This window comes from Neophocaena asiaeorientalis, unplaced genomic scaffold, assembly GCF_003031525.2.
Source record: "Neophocaena asiaeorientalis asiaeorientalis breed wild unplaced genomic scaffold, Neophocaena_asiaeorientalis_V1.1 scaffold246, whole genome shotgun sequence".
Taxonomy (NCBI): domain Eukaryota; kingdom Metazoa; phylum Chordata; class Mammalia; order Artiodactyla; family Phocoenidae; genus Neophocaena; species Neophocaena asiaeorientalis.
The window spans coordinates 3,766,507-3,784,231 of NW_020174551.1; the positions used below are offsets into that span (position 1 = coordinate 3,766,507).

The window sequence follows — 17,725 nt, forward strand, 5'->3', positions numbered from 1 at the left end:
CTGGCACAAAAACAGAAATATAGATCAATGGAACATGATTGAAAGTCCAGAAATAAATGCATGCACCTATGTTCAATTAATCTATGACAAAGGAGGCAAGATTATACAGTGGAGAAAAGATAGTCTCCTTAATAAATGGTGCTGGGAAAACCAGACAGCTACATGTAAAAAAATGAAATTAGGACATTCTCTAACACTATAAACAAAAATAAATGCAAAATGAATTAAAGACCTAAATGTAAGACTGGATCCTATAAAACTCTTAGAGGAAAAAATAGGCAGAACTCTCTTTGACATAAATCACCACACTTAACTTTTTCAATCCATCTCTTAGAGTAATGGAAATAAAAACAAAAATAAACAAATGGGATATAATTAAACTCAAAAGCTTTTGCACATCAAAGGAAACCATAAATAAAATGAAAAGACAACCCACAGAATGGAAGAAAATATTTACAAACGATGAGACTGACAAGGGATAAATCTCCAAAATTTACAAACAGCTCATTCAGCTCAATAACAAAAAAGCAAACAACCCAATCAAAAAAATGGGCAGAAGACCTAAACCAACATTTCTCCAAAGATGACAAACAGATGGCCAAGAGGCACATGAAAAGATGCTCAACATCGCTAATTATTAGAGAAATGCAAATCAAAACTACAGTGAGGTATCACCTCAAACCAGTCACAATGGCCATCATCAAAAAGTCTACAGACAATAAATGCTGGAGAGGGTGTGGGGAAAAGGGAACCCTCTTGCACTGTTGGTGGGAATGTAAGTTGGTACAGCCATTATGGAGAACAGTATGGAGGTTCCTTAAAAAACTAAAAATGAAGCTACCATATGATCCAGCAATCCCACTCCTGGGCATATATCCAGAGAAAAACAAATATTCAAAAGGATACATGCATGCCAATGTTCACTGCAGCGCTGTTTACAATAGCCAAGACATGGAAGCAACCTAAATGTCCATTGATGAAGGAATGGATAAAGAAGATGTAGTACATATATACAATGGAATATTACTCAGCCATTAAAAAGAATGAAATAATGCCATTTGTGGCAACATGGATGAACCTGGATATTATCACACTAAATGAAGTGAGAAAGACAAATATCATATGATATCCCTTATACATGAAATCTAAAAAAATATATACAAATGAACTTATTTACAAAACAGAAACAGACTCAGAGACTTAGAGAACGAAATTATGGTTACCACTGAGAAAGGGTGTGGAGGGAGGGATAGACTGGGAGTTTGGGACTGACATGTACAGACTGCTATATTTAAAAATAGATAACCAGCAAAGACCTACTGTATAGCACAGGGAACGCTGCTCAATATTCTGTAATAAGGACCTCCCTGGTGGCGCAGTGGTTAAGAATCCAATGTAGGGGACACAGGTTCGTTCCCTGATCCAGGGAGATCCCACAGAGACACTAAGGCTGTGTGCCACAACTACTGAGCCTGTGCTCTAGAGCCCGTGACCATAACTACAGAGCCCGCATGCCACAACTATTGAAGCCCATGTGCCTAGAGGCTACGCTCCACAACAAGAGAAGCCACCACAGTAAGAAACCCATGCACCACAACGAAGAGTAGCCCCCACTCGCCGGCAACTAGAGAAAGCCTGTGTGCAGCAATGAGGACCCAACACAGCCAAAAATTAATTAATTAATTTAAAAATATTCTGTAATAACCTAAACGGGAAAAGAATTTGAAAAATAGATATATGTATAACCGAATCACTTTGCTGTATATCTGAAACTAACACAACATTGTTAATCAACTATACTCCAATATATAATTTAAAAAATTTAAATGTATATATGTAAAAAAAAAAACAATCTAGTCTTTCGGAGAACATTTCTAAAATAGTCTTTTTATTTATTTTCTTCTTTTCAATAGTCTTTTATTTTTATCCATATATTTACCATTACCAGTGTTCTTCATTCCTTCCTGTGAATCTGGACTTCCATTTGGGATCAACCTTCCTTTGATGTTTATTAAAATGATACAAACCCTCAGCTTTTGTCTTTCACAGTCTTTTAGGAGAATACTTTCATTGGATTTAGAAATCTAGGTTGACCTTATTTTTACCACTTGAAAGACGGCATTTGCTTGACACCTGACCTCCACTTCTTTAAAATTTTTATTTATTTATTTATTTATTTAATTTATTTGGCTGTGTCAGGTCTTAGTTGAGGTATGCAGGATCTTTGTTGTGGCACATGGGATCTTTTGTTGTGGTACACGGGCTCTTTGTTGCGGCACATGGGCTCTAGTGCACGTGGGCTCAGTAGTTGTGGCACACAGACTTAGTTGCCCCATGGCACGTGGGATCTTAGTCACCCAACCTGGGATCAAACCCGCGTCCCCTGCATTGGAAGGCAGATTCTTAACCACTGGACCACCAGGGTAGTCCCTGACCTCCACTGTTTCTGATGGGAAGTATGCTGTTATTCTTACTGTTGTTCACTTGAATGTCATGTGTTTTTTCCCTCTGGCTACCTTTAAGATTTTCTTTTTCATTTTCATTTTTAGCAGTTTGACTATGATGTATTTTGGTGTGATCGTCTTTGTATTTATTTTGCTTGAGGTTCACTGAGTTTCTTGAATCTATAGATTGATGTCTTTCATCAACTTTGGAAAATGTTTGGCAGAGAAAATTCTAAAATATTAAATACTCTAAATACTTCCTCTTCTTTCCTTCTGGCATGTAATTACACATCTATAAATTGAGTGATATTGCCCACTGGTCTCTTCCATTTTTCAATCTTTTTTCTCTCTAAGCCCCAATTTGAATGATTTCTATTGACTTGTCTTTCAGTTAACAGATCCTTCTGTTCTGTTCAGAATGCTTTGAAACATTTCAAATGAATTTTTCATGTCAAAATTATATTTTTCATATCTAGAATCTCCATTTGGTTCTTTTTAGTTTCCATTCTCTTCAAAATTCCCATTGTGATCATCCATTTTGTCCTCCTTTTCCACTTTGACACATTTATGATAGTTATAATGTTCCAGTCTGCAGATTCAAACATTTGGGTCACCTGTGGGTTTACCCCTATTGTCTGTTTTTATTTCCCCATGAATAGCAATTCTTTATTATATGATGGGCATTGTGAAGGATATGTAATAGAGACTCTGGGTTTTTTTGTTTTTGTTTTTTTTGTGTGGTACGCAGGCCTCTCACTGTTGTGGCCTCTCCCGTTGCGGAGCACAGGCTCCTGACGCGCAGGCTCAGCAGCCATGGCTTGTGGGCCTAGCCACTCCGCGGCATGTGGGATCCTCCCAGACCAGGGCACAAACCCGTGTCCCCCGCATCAGCAGGTGGACTCTCACCCACTACGCCACCAGGGAAGCCCGAGACTCTGGGTTTTTATATCTTCCTCTAAGAACTACTGAGTTCTTTTCTGGAAGGCAATCAACTACTGGAAGATCATCTTGATTCTATGAAAAAGTTTGAGGATAGGTCTGTTTCACTTTTTGTCTTTAGTCCTAGTAGGTTTAACCCTTACTCTTAGGATATGATCCTTATTCCTAAGACCTGGCCTTTCTGGGATCTCAACTGAATACTGAGCATGTTCAACAAGTTCTCTCCACTTTAGCTGCATCAGACTCTGAATTTGTGACTTCTGAAATCTCTATTCAGCTCTCAGCTCTCCAGCACTTGTTCTCTGTAATTTCTCCTACAAACTCCCCTTGCACATGCACACTTTAGGATCCAGCCAAGAACTTGAGTGGAAAACCTACACAGATTTCTAGCGCTCCTTATCTGCTGCTCCCTCCTCTCTAGTACCCTGCTTTACAAATTCCAGCCACCTTAGCAGCCCAAAACTCATCTGTTTCCTCTGCTCCGCCTCTGCTTCCTCCACCCAGAAAGACTGTTACTTTCTGCTTGGGTTTCACTTCTCTGTGCCAGATTTGCTGCCAGACAGAAAGCTATTGTAAACGTGGAGCTCACCTCTTGTGCCTCCCTTCTCTTAAGGATTGCAGCCCTCCAAATTCCCATTGTCAAATACCAAAAAATAGTTGCTTCATATATTTTACTAGTTTTAGGCTTGTGTAGAAGAGAAGAGTAAATCTACTATCAACTGCTAAGGCATGGCCGGAACAGAAATCCTCTACTATTCATTCTTTTTTTTTTTAATTCTTTATTTATTTTTGGCTGTGTTGGGTCCTCATTTCTGTGCGAGGGCTTTCTCTAGTTGCGGCAAGCGGGGGCCCCGCTTCATCGCGGTGCGCGGGCCTCTCACTATCGTGGCCTCTCTTGTTGTGGAGCACAGGCTCCAGACGCGCAGGCTCAGTAGTTGTGGCTCACGGGCCCAGTTGCTCCGCGGCATGTGGGATCTTCCCAGACCAGGGCTCGAACCCGTGTCCCCTGCACCGGCAGGCGGACTCTCAACCACTGCGCCACCAGGGAAGCCCTACTATTCATTCTTTGATATGAGTTTTGTTTTAACATCACTTACCCAACAGCTTTCCAGAACAATTAAACTAGGTTAAATCCACTTGCTATTCCTTTTTATTTTTTGGTGTGTATGTTTTTATTTTTAACCTAGATCTACTTTGTAAGCTTTAGCAAATTAACGTCCTAGAGTATATACAGTATAATTTTATTTTATCCTAGTTAGGTAGTACATAGTTTAAAAGTCAAACAGTTTTACAATGGCTAAATCAAAGAAATGTTTTTTCTCCCACTTGTATTAACCGTTTTTTCCCCTATATTTTAGGATGCTTCAACATCTTAAAAAGCATGCTGGCCAGGGAGAGAATTTCCCTCCCCAGGCTAGCCAGATCCTAGAGATAGGAAAGGGCTTGGCTTGATAGTAGCACATCTTTCATAGGCTAACTAACCAATCTCAAGTCTATAGCCCTAACCACCTCCTTATCTCTCACATGGAACCAATATTTCCCCTGCCCTAAATCATCCCAGGGCCAGGTACCAGGCAACTAGAGACTATACTACAGCCCAAAGCCTGCTGGAATTATTCAGACTAGTCAATTCTAAACTGTTGAATTCCACCCTGCATTACCTTTCTCAAGGAAACCCCAATAAAGGCTTTGGCTTGGGCTCTCCCCTTGCTTCTGTCTTCTGCCCCCTGACCACCCTGAAACTTCCGGGGTGGTGTGGTGTGGTGTGTCCCTTTTTCTCAGGAAATATAAATAATAAATTCTTCCTTCAACGGCATTACCCTCTCTATGTCGTCATTCAGTCATACTTCCATAAATTCAATCCCAGGTATAATTTAGTACACTACCCAACCCACTACCTAATTTTCACTCTTCAGAAGCCACCTTTCAACCTTTTTAAGGGATTTCTCTGGTTTGGGGCATAAAATCATGTTACTAATTACTTTTTTTTTCTTTTTAGTTTTTAGATACTATCTATTTTTTAACTGAAGTACAGTTGATGCATAATATTATATAAACTACAGGTGTACAACATAGTGATTCACAGCTTTTAAAGGTTGTACTCCATTTATAGTTATTATAAAATATTTGCTATATTCCCCATGTTGTACAATATATCCTTGTAGCTTGTTTTATACCTAATACTTTGTACCTCTTAATTCCCCACCCCTATTTTTTTTTTTTTTTTTTTTTTTTCGGTACGGGGGGCCCTCACTGCTGTGTCCTCTCCCGTTGTGGAGCACAGGCTCCGGACACGCAGGCTCAGCGGCCATGGCTCACGGGCCCAGCCGCTCTGTGGCACATGGGATCTTCCCGGACCAGGGCACGAACCCACGTCCCCTGCATCGGCAGGCGGACTCCGAACCACTGCGCCACCAGGGAAGCCCCCCCACCCCTATTTTGCCCCTTCCCCTTCCCTCTCCCCACTGGTAACCACTAGTTGGTCCTCTGTATCTATGAGTCTTCTTCTTTTTTGTTATATTCACTAGTTTGTTGTATGCTTTTAGATCTCACGTATAAGTGATATCATACAGTATTTGTCTTTCCTGACTTATTTCACTTAGCATAATGCCCTCCAAGTCATCCATGTTGCTGCAAATGGTAAAATTTCATTCCTTTTTATGGCTGAGTAGTATTCCATCATGTGTATGTACATGTATATATGTATGTATGTATATATATCTTCTTTATCCATTCATCTGTTGATGGACATTTAGGTTGCTTCCATATCTTGGCTACTGTAAATAATGCTACTATGAACATTGAAGTCATGTATATATCATCTACTGACTGCTTATTGTGGAAGAAAAATATTCACTCTCAACATCCTCCTCCCCCAATTTTCACGTTTCTTTTCCCCTCAGTCCTCCAGTATATTATATATCATTTTTTTGTTAGAATAATACTTAGTGTTTATATTATTATGTATATGTAACTATTTTTCAGGGTTTAATAATATACTTACAATGATCATATTTCTTGCCCTGTATCATTTTTTAATTTCCCTGGAGTTAATATGTGTCTTGCTTTTTTATGTTTCTTTGTTTGCTTGTACATTTTCTATGTAAATATTACTAGGTTATTCCCAAACTTTCCATTAGAGTTCCACTAAAACTCTCCTCTTATTATACTCAAACTAATAGCGCCTATTAAAATAAATATAGGAAAAATATTTTGATTATGCTAAAAATCACCCTATTAATTTATATTGTTTTCCAGTATTAATTTCAAGTTTTATTTAAATGGACATATAGCCACAAAATTATTGAAAACTTGGCAATGAAGTCTAGGAAAATTACTGGCAAAGTAAAAGAAATAATATGGATTGCCTCTAGCAAAACAATGCTTTTTTAAAAACTATGTTTAAAGAACCGTCTTCAATACTCAACAGTTAAGCAAAATGAAGTTTGAAAATATATATATATATACGTATATATGGTATAGAGGAAATGTTTTAGGATTTCACTAGAATTCAACTAATGTAATAAAACTATCAGGAAACAACTGGACAAATCAAGGAATCCTACAGCTAAATGAAATAGTGTCACTCATTTTAAAGACAACTCTGAGATACATTTAAGATTCTAAGAAGCTTAACTGTAAACAGAAGCAAACTCAGCATAGCAAGCTCTGGTGTGAGAGGTGGTTTAATGAAGCCAGACTGACTGCATTCTCAGCTCCACCAACTACTAGTTCTATGACCTTAAGAAAGTTCTTTAAACCTTACAGTATCTGTTTCCTCATCTGCAAAATAAAGATGATAATAAGAGTATATATATATATTGAAGGGTTATAAAGACTAAATAAGCTAATCCGTGCGAAAGTAATTAGAGAGAGTCTATATAAGAAGAAAGGAGAGAGGGAAAGGAGGAGATGGAAAAAAAAAGGGTGTGCTATGCACTGAACGTTTGTGTCCCCTCAAAATTCATATGTTGAAGTCTAAATCTCCAATGTGATGGTATTTGTAGGTGGTGTGTTTGGGAGGTCACTAGGTCATGAGAATGGAGCCCTCATGAATCTGATTACTGTCCTTATAAGGAACTTCTCACCTTCCAGAAAGGTGAGAAATAAAGGTTTGTTGTTTAAGCCACCCAGTCTATGGTAATTTGTTATAGTAGTCCACGCTGACTAAGGCAGGTGTAAGAGGGCAAATGGGAGGGGAAGACTAAGACAGAGAAAAATGCATCCATGCATGATAAACACTCAGAATCACTGACAGCAAGATCTCAGAGAACACCATGATTATGTATTCTACAGTAAACTCTAAAAACATCAATATAGCCTATAATACAGAAATAAAATACTGTAAAGTATCAAATAAAAGAACATTGCTTTTGTTTCTTTCCTGTCCCCTGGAAAAAAAAAAGACATTGTTAGTGTAGAACGTTTGAAACTATAAAAATGCATTCTTTTATTTAGAAGAGAAATTTAACATTACCTGTACAGAAAAATATTTCACTTCATCAAATATAATTACAGTGTCCTCTTCATTGTTTGGGGGTAGCAAGCTATACTTTTTTGTACATTTCACCACGTTGTTAATAGAAACGCGAATGAACAAATTACTGTAATGTTGTAAACCGACTGAAAACACATATTTAGGAAGCAAATTTTGTTGTAATTGAACAGTAACACATTGTAAAATTAATCCATTAAACAATTCAGGCCAAAACCTAAGAATAAATCAAATAAAGAAAGAAATTATAGAGCATATTAAACAATAAGGAAAGTCTTTTAAAATAGTATTTTTGCCCATCAGTGGTAGGTACAATATAAGTATGAAAAGAAGGTTGATTCTTTTCTTCCTTAGATTACTTCTCATATTTTTATCCTCACATTTCCATTATAATTCTTTTGCAGATTTTCCTATATATTATTTTTAAGGTGACTAACCATTTCCAATACATACTTGAAAATTTTTTTCTAAGTGTAATTACATAGAAATTTAAAACTTCAAAAAATATGTCACTTCAGAGTAATTTATTCTTAATTTTAGGACAACAAAATTTAAAGCAGCATTCTACTTTGCAATCCACTTCACTATATACTTCACTTATACTATATTGGTCTGTATTTTTATCTTTCATAGCACTCCATGAATTAAAAGGATTTTGTTTTATGATTTAATTATCTTCAAAACTCTCTCTATTTAGAATTCTCTTCAATAGTTCACTTTATTTACAAAAGAAACATCAAGTCTTCATAATGAGACTGGCTTTATGCCATGACAGATCTAATAATAAGCATTCAGCTTATTTAAAGGCACCGAGAAAAATAAACCCTGTAAACAGTGTTTAAGAAGCAAAGTTATTAATTAGAAATAAATTAGTATTATCATCCAAGAAGATACGTATATTTTCTTTAACTTACATGATGATCGAGGTGGATTACAGATAGCTAAAAATCTTTTGTCACTCTCCACATCAAAAAGTGGAGTTTATTTTCCTCTGCTCTTTAATCTGGCCTGGTCCTGTGACTACTTTAACATGCAACTGACGTGACCAGGGCTGAGACTCGGATAGGGTGGCACTACCCAGGGTACAAAATTTAAGTGGACACCAAAAACTTCAGTAATCAATATTTTAATGTAATATTTTTAAATCAAAATTAATGCAGAAAAAAATGTTTAATGATGAAAGACAAGACCCTAGGACTACATGGAAAGAAAGGTCTAACCCTTTCAGCATCTCAGCTAAGTCCAGTCTTTCAGGCATTCTCACTAAGGCACCAGACATGTAAATGAGCCGTTTTAGGTATCCCAGCCCTTTTGAACTGCAGCCCCAGCTGGGATAACGTGAAGCAGAAGAACCACCTAGTGAATGTACAGATAGTGATTGGTAATAAAATGGTTAATGTTTTAAGCCACTGAGTCTTAGAGTGTTTTGTAAGGCAGCAATATATAACAGAAACAGTGATATATGATCACAGTATGGTTCTTAAATCAAAAGAAAGGATACTCTTAGGCGTAAAATGTTTGCACTTCTTTACATGAATGGCTAGGCAGCCAACCTATAACAATCAAAATAAAAACACAGCAAATTAAGTTTTAAAAGTTAACTTTTCTTCCATTTTACTCTCACCAAACTAAATTTTTTTTAAAGTTTCACTTTGTTAGTTTTTCTCATTAGAAATATTTTTTCTTATTAGAAATATCTAGTTACAGAAAACACCAGAAAGCAGAAAAATAGGCAAGATTTGTTCAAAGTAAACTTAAAACAAACAAGAATACAAAGAAAAAATGGTTCATTTATTAACTTCAATCCAAATATCACTCTTTGAATCATTTTTATTTTACATTAGGTGAGAACTGATACAACATAGCATCTTGCATATAACAAGAAATATGCCTTGCTTCAGATAAGCTTTTTTATCCTGTGTCCTAAAACCACTGTATTCATTCAACAATCATGCACTGACTATAATATGTCAAGGGCTGTGAAATACTCATTCTCTCTTGTACAAAGTGTTTCCAGATGTTAAGAAAAATTGTATTTTGTGTTTAACCATAAAATCAAGTACAAAATTAATACAAGAATACTTGAATACTATTAGCCAAATGTAAGCCATTTGATCTTAATTCAGCCATGTTTGGTCTTAAAAACCAAGTAAAAACAAGAGCAATATTACATTAAATATCTGTGAAACAAAATAAATGGCCCAATAGTAGTTTTAAATATAGCGTAAGTAATTTTAAGGATTTGGTTTTAGAACAAAACAGAAAAAGAAGTTAGCACTCAATATTTAAAGACTACTGTATCTGAATGATGAAATTCTACAGAAGAAAATATTGTGGTGTACTTCTTAGAGAGACATAAGTATAAAATGTTATGTTGAAAGAAAGGTTCTAATCTAGGTGAGACTTAAAATGGTATTGCCATAGGAAAGTCCACGAATCACTGTTAACTTCTTAAAATTGGATGCACACAAGGAGGGTAAAACAGGGAAATATAGCTACAATTTTGTTTTGCATAATTCTATATATAAAAATTCTGTCATAAATCTCAACATGAAGCCATCAGCAACTATCCTAATTTTCCTTATATTTCAATAGCTTTTTATACTTTTACATAAGAGATCCATATAATATAAAAAAGAGAATAAATTGCTATTCAAGTATAGAAAAAGATTTAACATTCAAAACCATAATGATGGGACTTCACTGGTGGCGCAGTGGTTGAGAATTCGCCTGCCAATGCAGGGGACACGGGTTTGATTCCTGGTCTGGGAAGATCCCACATGCCACGGAGCAACTAAGCCCGCATGCCACAACTACTGAGCCTGCATTCTAGAGCCCGCAAGCCACAACTACCGAGCCCGTGTGCTGCAACTACTGAAGCATATAGCTACAATTTTGTTTTGCATAATTCTATATATAAAAATTCTGTCATAAATCTCAACATGAAGCCATCAGCAACTATCCTAATTTTCCTTATATTTCAATAGCTTTTTATACTTTTACATAAGAGATCCATATAATATAAAAAAGAGAATAAATTGCTATTCAAGTATAGAAAAAGATTTAACATTCAAAACCATAATGATGGGACTTCACTGGTGGCGCAGTGGTTGAGAATTCGCCTGCCAATGCAGGGGACACGGGTTTGATTCCTGGTCTGGGAAGATCCCACATGCCACGGAGCAACTAAGCCCGCATGCCACAACTACTGAGCCTGCATTCTAGAGCCCGCAAGCCACAACTACCGAGCCCGTGTGCTGCAACTACTGAAGCTTGCATGCTCTAGGGCCTGCGTGTCACAACTACTGAGCCTGCATGCTGCAACTACTGAAGCCTGTGAGCCTAGAGCCTGTGCTCCGCAACAAGAAAAGCCACCACAATGAGAAAGCCTGTGCACTGCAAAGAAGAGTAGCCCCTGCTCACTGCAACTAGAGAAAGCCCATGCACAGCAACGAAGACCCAATGCAGCCAAAAACAAACAAACAAACAAATCAAAACAAAAACCATAATGATGACCATTCACAGGTTGCAGATAACAAATGTTGCCACAGATTTTGAGACCCATCTGTGGCCCAAAGCAATAACCCTGTCAACACCTTGACCCCCAAAACACTCTCAAACATGCACTTAAAACAGGAAAGCAACCACAGCTGTTGACAAAAGTACTTTATGTGCTCAATTTTAAGACATCTTTTTCATTTTTTCTGAAAATGGGATATGATTATTAGAAATAGGAGTAGTGGGTTGTGATGTAGTTATCATGGCCTACACATGCACCAACTTTGCCAAATCACAGAACATTCAAAGAGAAGGTGATATGGCTGAATCACACACTGGGAGGAGCCATCAGTCACATGCTAAACATCTCTCTGTCAAAACTTCCAGCTAACTCTTAAGAGAAGCTTTTTGATGTCTAGCAATATGCAATTCAAATAAGGAAAATATGAACTATAAGGTTAGGAACTGTGGGAGAAATAAAAAGATTCTTCAAAATGTGAGTTCTAAAGACACGCAGAAGTCATATTCAAGAGTATGGATTTCAGAAATTAGTATGTCAACATAGTGACATGCATAATAGTTTATGGCCAAAAGTGATTTCAAAGAATCTTTTCTAAGTTTAGAGTCGGACAGTGAAGGCTTATACTTCAACTTTGATTATGATAGAGGGAAGAAAGTGTTATATAATTTTACGAGTAAGGTACACCACGGTCATTCTGTAAAAACAAAAGTGTATACATGAATTATTCTTATTTTCCCCCTAAAAAGGTGGTGTTAAATTCATCATATATATATATATTTTTTTTTGTGGTACGCGGGCCTCTCACTGTTGTGGCCTCTCCCGTTGCGGAGCACAGGCTCCGGACGGGCAGACTCAGCGGCCCTGGCTCACAGGCCCGGCCGCTCCGCGGCACGTGGGATCTTCCCGGACCGGGGCACGAACCCGTGTCCCCTGCATCAGCAGGCGGACTCTCAATCACTGCGCCGCCAGGGAAGCCCCATCATATATTTTTTAATCAAGAAAATGTATTAGTACACAATAGGAACTAGAGAAGAGACACAAGAGAAACTCTCATTTCACAGCCACTAATTCTTCTGATAGTGTTTAGAAAATAAATGTAACTGTGAGAGAATACCACAATATTTGATAGTTCTAAACATACATAGATCTTCACGGCCTATACTCTCTCTATAGCGCCCAAAAGAGAAAACAGACTTTTCTGGTTCTCAGCCTAGATATTAGGTCCCACCTGTGTGTGTGTGTATGTGTATGATTGATGAGTATGTTTGTTTTTGTTTCTATGGTTTATTATTTTTTGGATGAGAGAGAGATGTGGGATCAATTATCACTCAAGGTTCCCTAAATCTGACAAAAATATAATTATCTGAAGAGTTTAACAAAAATACTGGTTCCTAGGCCCCATTCTCAGTTTCTAAGTTAGCGGATCTTAAGTGGTGCCCAAGAATCAATGTTTTAAAAAAGTATCCCAGGTAATTCTGATGTAACTAGCGTTTGGGAATCCCTAGCAGAGACATTTTTTCTGTGAATCAGGATGTTTTCCAAAAGTTTAGTGATTATTAGAATGCTTTTCTGACTCATAAAAATGAAAAATTCATGAATATGTTTATCAGAGAGGAACATTTTCTACACATGCTTTTTGACATTAAATAGTTTTCATATGAAATAAAAAATAATTTGTACAGGTTTATTGAGGTTTAGTCATACATACCACATCGCCAAATGGCACCAAAGTTGGTGCCTCAGGTGTTACTTCTGGTTCTTTACTTTCAGACCCTTTAAGAGTTTTTCTCAGCATCTACAATGTAAATAAATTAAGACTTTATAAGGCAGAGAAGGATATAATTAGAAAAGATATTATACTTCAACAAAACTTTTATGAGCATCTAGTATCAGGTATTATAATTTTATAACTTATATTCTATGACTTGAAAACGCCTCACTAAGTTTACCATTAGCAGAGAAACGAAATGTGTACAATTAAATATAAAATAATTAAGGGAATTATGAGAGAGGAGAGAAGTACATAATAGCATAAACAATGAGTGCTCCTTGTTAACTAAAAATGATGGCCTTAATCTAATGTGGACTAGGTCCTGTATCCCACAAATGGCAGTAATCCTGCTTGCAAATTATTCCAATATTCCTTCAGTTATCAGCCACTGAAGGAACTGGAATTTAATCCTTTGGAATAGTAGGTACAGTGGAAAGGAGTAATGAACAGATGGCTTTTGGTTTTTGGTTGTGTGATCTCATCCAGAGTAACCCTACTAACTAATATTTCTGGGCTAATAATTAACTTTGTTCTTAAGGGCTCTGGTCACAACACATGATGGTTAGCGTTTAAAAATTACAAGACATTTTAATATAGACTTGTATAGTAGAGTAAAGAGAAAGGGATGGGAGGGGAAAGGAGAGGAAGGGTGAGGGGAATAGTGAACAAACCGTCTATTAAAAATCTAACCTGAAAAGGAGAATTGTATTTATTCCCAACTTTCGCAGAACTTGAATCAACATGGCCTTATTTCCAAACAATAATTTCCCAGGAACCTTTGTCGTTATGTGTCTTTCAAGAATCACTTGTTTAGTTTTTATAGTATGTAATAAATGAAATAAATCCTTATTATGTTGAAAATTTTGTTTTAAAGTACAAAACAAATACTTCCAGTGTACTGAAAACATTTGTTTTATACATCTTGGATCACTTTGTTATTGCTGCACCTGACTGGCTTAATGTGTTTTATTTAATATACATGATTAAATCATAGGTTAAGCTAACTGAATGACAATTACTGTACAAAAATTGTTGTATTTTTTGTATTGTTGCAAATACAAAACAACAATTGTTGCAAAAATATCAACCTGTGGACAGTGTATGTGTATTTAATATGGAACCTCATATTTTCTAATGTTTTAATGATCTTATTATGGAAGTCTACTTTGAATATGCATTTTAAAAAATACAAAATAATTGGGGAAAAATCCTTTAGAATACTAATACTCAATTTATCCTTAACAACCTGGTATTTTATACTTAACAATCCCTCGTTTTCTTACCTTTTTACTTTTCCTTCCTCATATGAGCAGAGCTCTCTCCAATGGCAGCAGCATGAACAAAACAACTCTTTGCCAAAATTCTATTAGAACCTTGAACAAAACTTCTAAAGGCTAGTCTCATAAAGCCTCTGATACCACCTAGAATTTCTCCTGAACCTGCAGAGAATTTTAATTTCAGTTAATTCCACTATGCCTTTCCTCTCTGCTGCTTTTGGCCCCCAAAAGCAGAAGTTCCTCGTGGCACTTCTATTTTAAAGTCTGAACATTCACTCACATTGCTCTGCACTTCCTCCCCAGTGGCCTTTCTGGCCCACTCTCCCCCATTCCACAGTTTCTTTGAAAACCTACTAGCCTACATGATTACCTTTTCCTAGGATGCTCCCACTCCTAGCACTAATAGCAAGCTCACTATCCTTACATCAATTAACATGCACTAATGTGCTGGCAGGACTATATGCCTGGCATTTTGCTGATTCCAGCTTGAGACGTTCCTGCCCTTCAGAAGTTCAGGCTGGCGGTGAAGACACGTAACAAAACAATGACAGTTTCACTATAAGAAAAACAAATGCTGAGAAGAGAGAGTTTTATCTTTACTCATTCTCTGCACAGATCTTATACGTGGAAAAAGAATGATTTATTCGATTGGTCAGACACTGCCATTCATTGTACAAGCTACAGGTGCATGGAATTCTTAAGTCTAAAAGAGATGTTTTAAATTGTCTTTTTCCCTGCCCAAGCTAAGGAGCAATGACTCCTTTTCACACTCTGTGGTTCTCTGACCCCATGAAACAAGACCACTCACAGCAGGGACCAAGGATTATTCTCTAGAGTAGCAGGAGAAAATATCAGAATTTTCCAACTTCTTTAACAAATAAGAAAGTAAGCACATAGAGACGACTATAAGCAGTAGACAAATATTCTGAGTAAAAGTGTGAGTTTCACACTCAGAGGGGTTCATATCAGGGCCCTCATGCTTTCAGGGTATTGCGTTTGCTAGTTAAGTGGGTTGACCAATTACATTACCTTGAATAGTATTTAGTCTACTTTGCAAATAGATGAGAACTGATCGCAAGAAATTTCATGGCAAAGCAGTTTTAAAAGTTGGCAAACATAAAGATGCATCATGCAGTTTGGTTTTATAAAAAGATAAATGTTGCAATTTGCTAAACTTTCCTGTGATGACTGTCAGTAGTATATAAACTAGCAACTATTTTAAAATATATACTTCTCTGTCCTTTCAGAGTAAGGTGGTGACATTTTAATGAGTGTGAAAATAACTATCTTTTTGAAATAAACTCAAGTTAAGAACATCTTAAAAACTATTGGAAATATCTCCTTCTAATGTAATTTTATATGTGTGCAAATGTGTTATGAGTACCCTAGAAGCTCACAGTATCACATTTTAAAAACTTAGAAACACTTTTCTTATTTGTTTAAAAATCTCACAAATGAAGAGTTTCAGCAGGTTAACAGACCATTTTTCCTTTTAAATATAAAAAAATGCAATGCCTTCCAAAGAGTTTACCAGAACTAATTAATCAGAGAAGTAACAGTTTACTCAAAAACTGTGAGCTAAAAACTTTGGATAACATAATAGAAATGAAAAATAAGTACTGTGATTTACTAGGCTCACCCAAGATGCATCTCTTCCATTTGGAACTTCAAATCTTTAAAGGTACCTTTCTCAAATATAACAGCATTAAAAACCAAATACTGAAATAAATTTGCCTTAGAACCAGACCTTCAAATCACTACATCACAAAGTATTAAATCACGCTTTTCTAAATAAAATAAAATTTTAAAAAATCATGCTTTTCAAAAACAGTGATGCTTATTGAGTTTTGTACCACTAATAAACAAAATATAATTAAAATCATTTTTAGAAGTATTGCTTATTTATCATTTTTAATTTTTGTATATTATAGAATTTATTAAGTAAATTGCAGTACATTTATGTAATATATAAATAAATATATAAAACACTGGTGATAAATGTTCGTACGTTTTTTATTGATAAGATTGTGCAATCAAAGAAATTTGGAGAATACTGCTAAAAAGTCAGATCTAGGGCTTCCCTGGTGGCGCAGTGGTTGAGAGTCCGCCTGCCGATGCAGGGGACACGGATTCATGCCTCGGTCTGGGAAGATCCCACATGCCGTGGAGCGGCGGGGCCCGTGAGCCATGCCCACTGAGCCTGCGCGTCTGGAGCCTGTGCTCCACAACGGAAGAGGCCACAACAGTGAGAGGCCTGCGTACCGCAAAAAAACAAAACAAAAAACAAAAAAAGTCACATCTAGATGCCTATGCCTCGCTTTCCTAAATCTATCTTTCTGGAGTCTTTAAGCTGCCAGTTCCCACCTGTATGCACACCTCGGCACAGTCTGCTCAGAATGAAGGAGGCTCACTTTCTCCATTTGATAGCTCCACTGCCTTCAATATGAGATGGAGGTAAGAATTCCATAATAGTTTTCAGTTTTGACTCATCACCAGAAAGCCTTGGATAAAGCTGATATACTTAGTTCCCTATTTGGCTGCCCACTTTTCTGAAAATACTAATGGTCACAACTCTGGAGCAAAAAAGGAACAAAGGTTAATATTCCAGTACCAAGCCCCATTCAGGATGCCTACAAACTATTTCTTAAAAACAGGGCAAAGAAGGGGAGTGAGGAGAAAGAGTGTTAAGGAAGGAGATGATGATACTTCAAGTGGGTCTGAAGAAGTAAAAAATTAAGAACTAGGGGGAGAGGAGCCTAGACAAAATAAATAAGTGTAAAAGCATAAAGAAGCAAGGCACAGTTTATATTATGCCATATTTATATACTATACATAATTATATTATACTTAAGTATACATGCTTATATGTAAATAAGTATACATACTTACATATAAATATTATATTATTTTATATTTATATTATGTAATATTATATAGCATATAAGTTTATATTATATATAAGTATACTATATAAATATATATAATTCATTTCCTCAAATTAAGCTATAGTTTAATGCAATCAAAATCAAAGTCCCAACAAGTCTTCCTATGGAAACTGATGAGCTTTTCCAAGACAATCTCAAAGAAGAAAAACAGGATGACATAAAATTAAAGAAATAAAGATATTATTTCTTAATCTCTAATGGCATTAGCACAAGGATAGACAAATGCACCAAAGAAACTGACTAGAGAGTCTGGAAACAGACCCACACATTTATGGACATTTCACTTGTGACAAGGATGGAACCACAGAATAGTGGGTCAAAAATATTTTCAACT

At 36.4% G+C, this 17,725-nt stretch overlaps 1 protein-coding gene across 1 annotated transcript in view; it reads right to left on the reverse strand.

Annotated features, from left to right (window-relative positions):
* The window catches only part of CATSPERT (catsper channel auxiliary subunit tau), a 133,092-nt gene that overhangs the window by 101,026 nt on the left and 14,341 nt on the right, over positions 1-17,725 (reverse strand). The window contains 3 exon segments of the mRNA XM_024757341.1: positions 7,861-8,006; positions 9,380-9,431; positions 13,107-13,193. Of these exon segments, the coding sequence (XP_024613109.1) occupies positions 7,861-8,006; positions 9,380-9,431; positions 13,107-13,193 (285 nt within the window).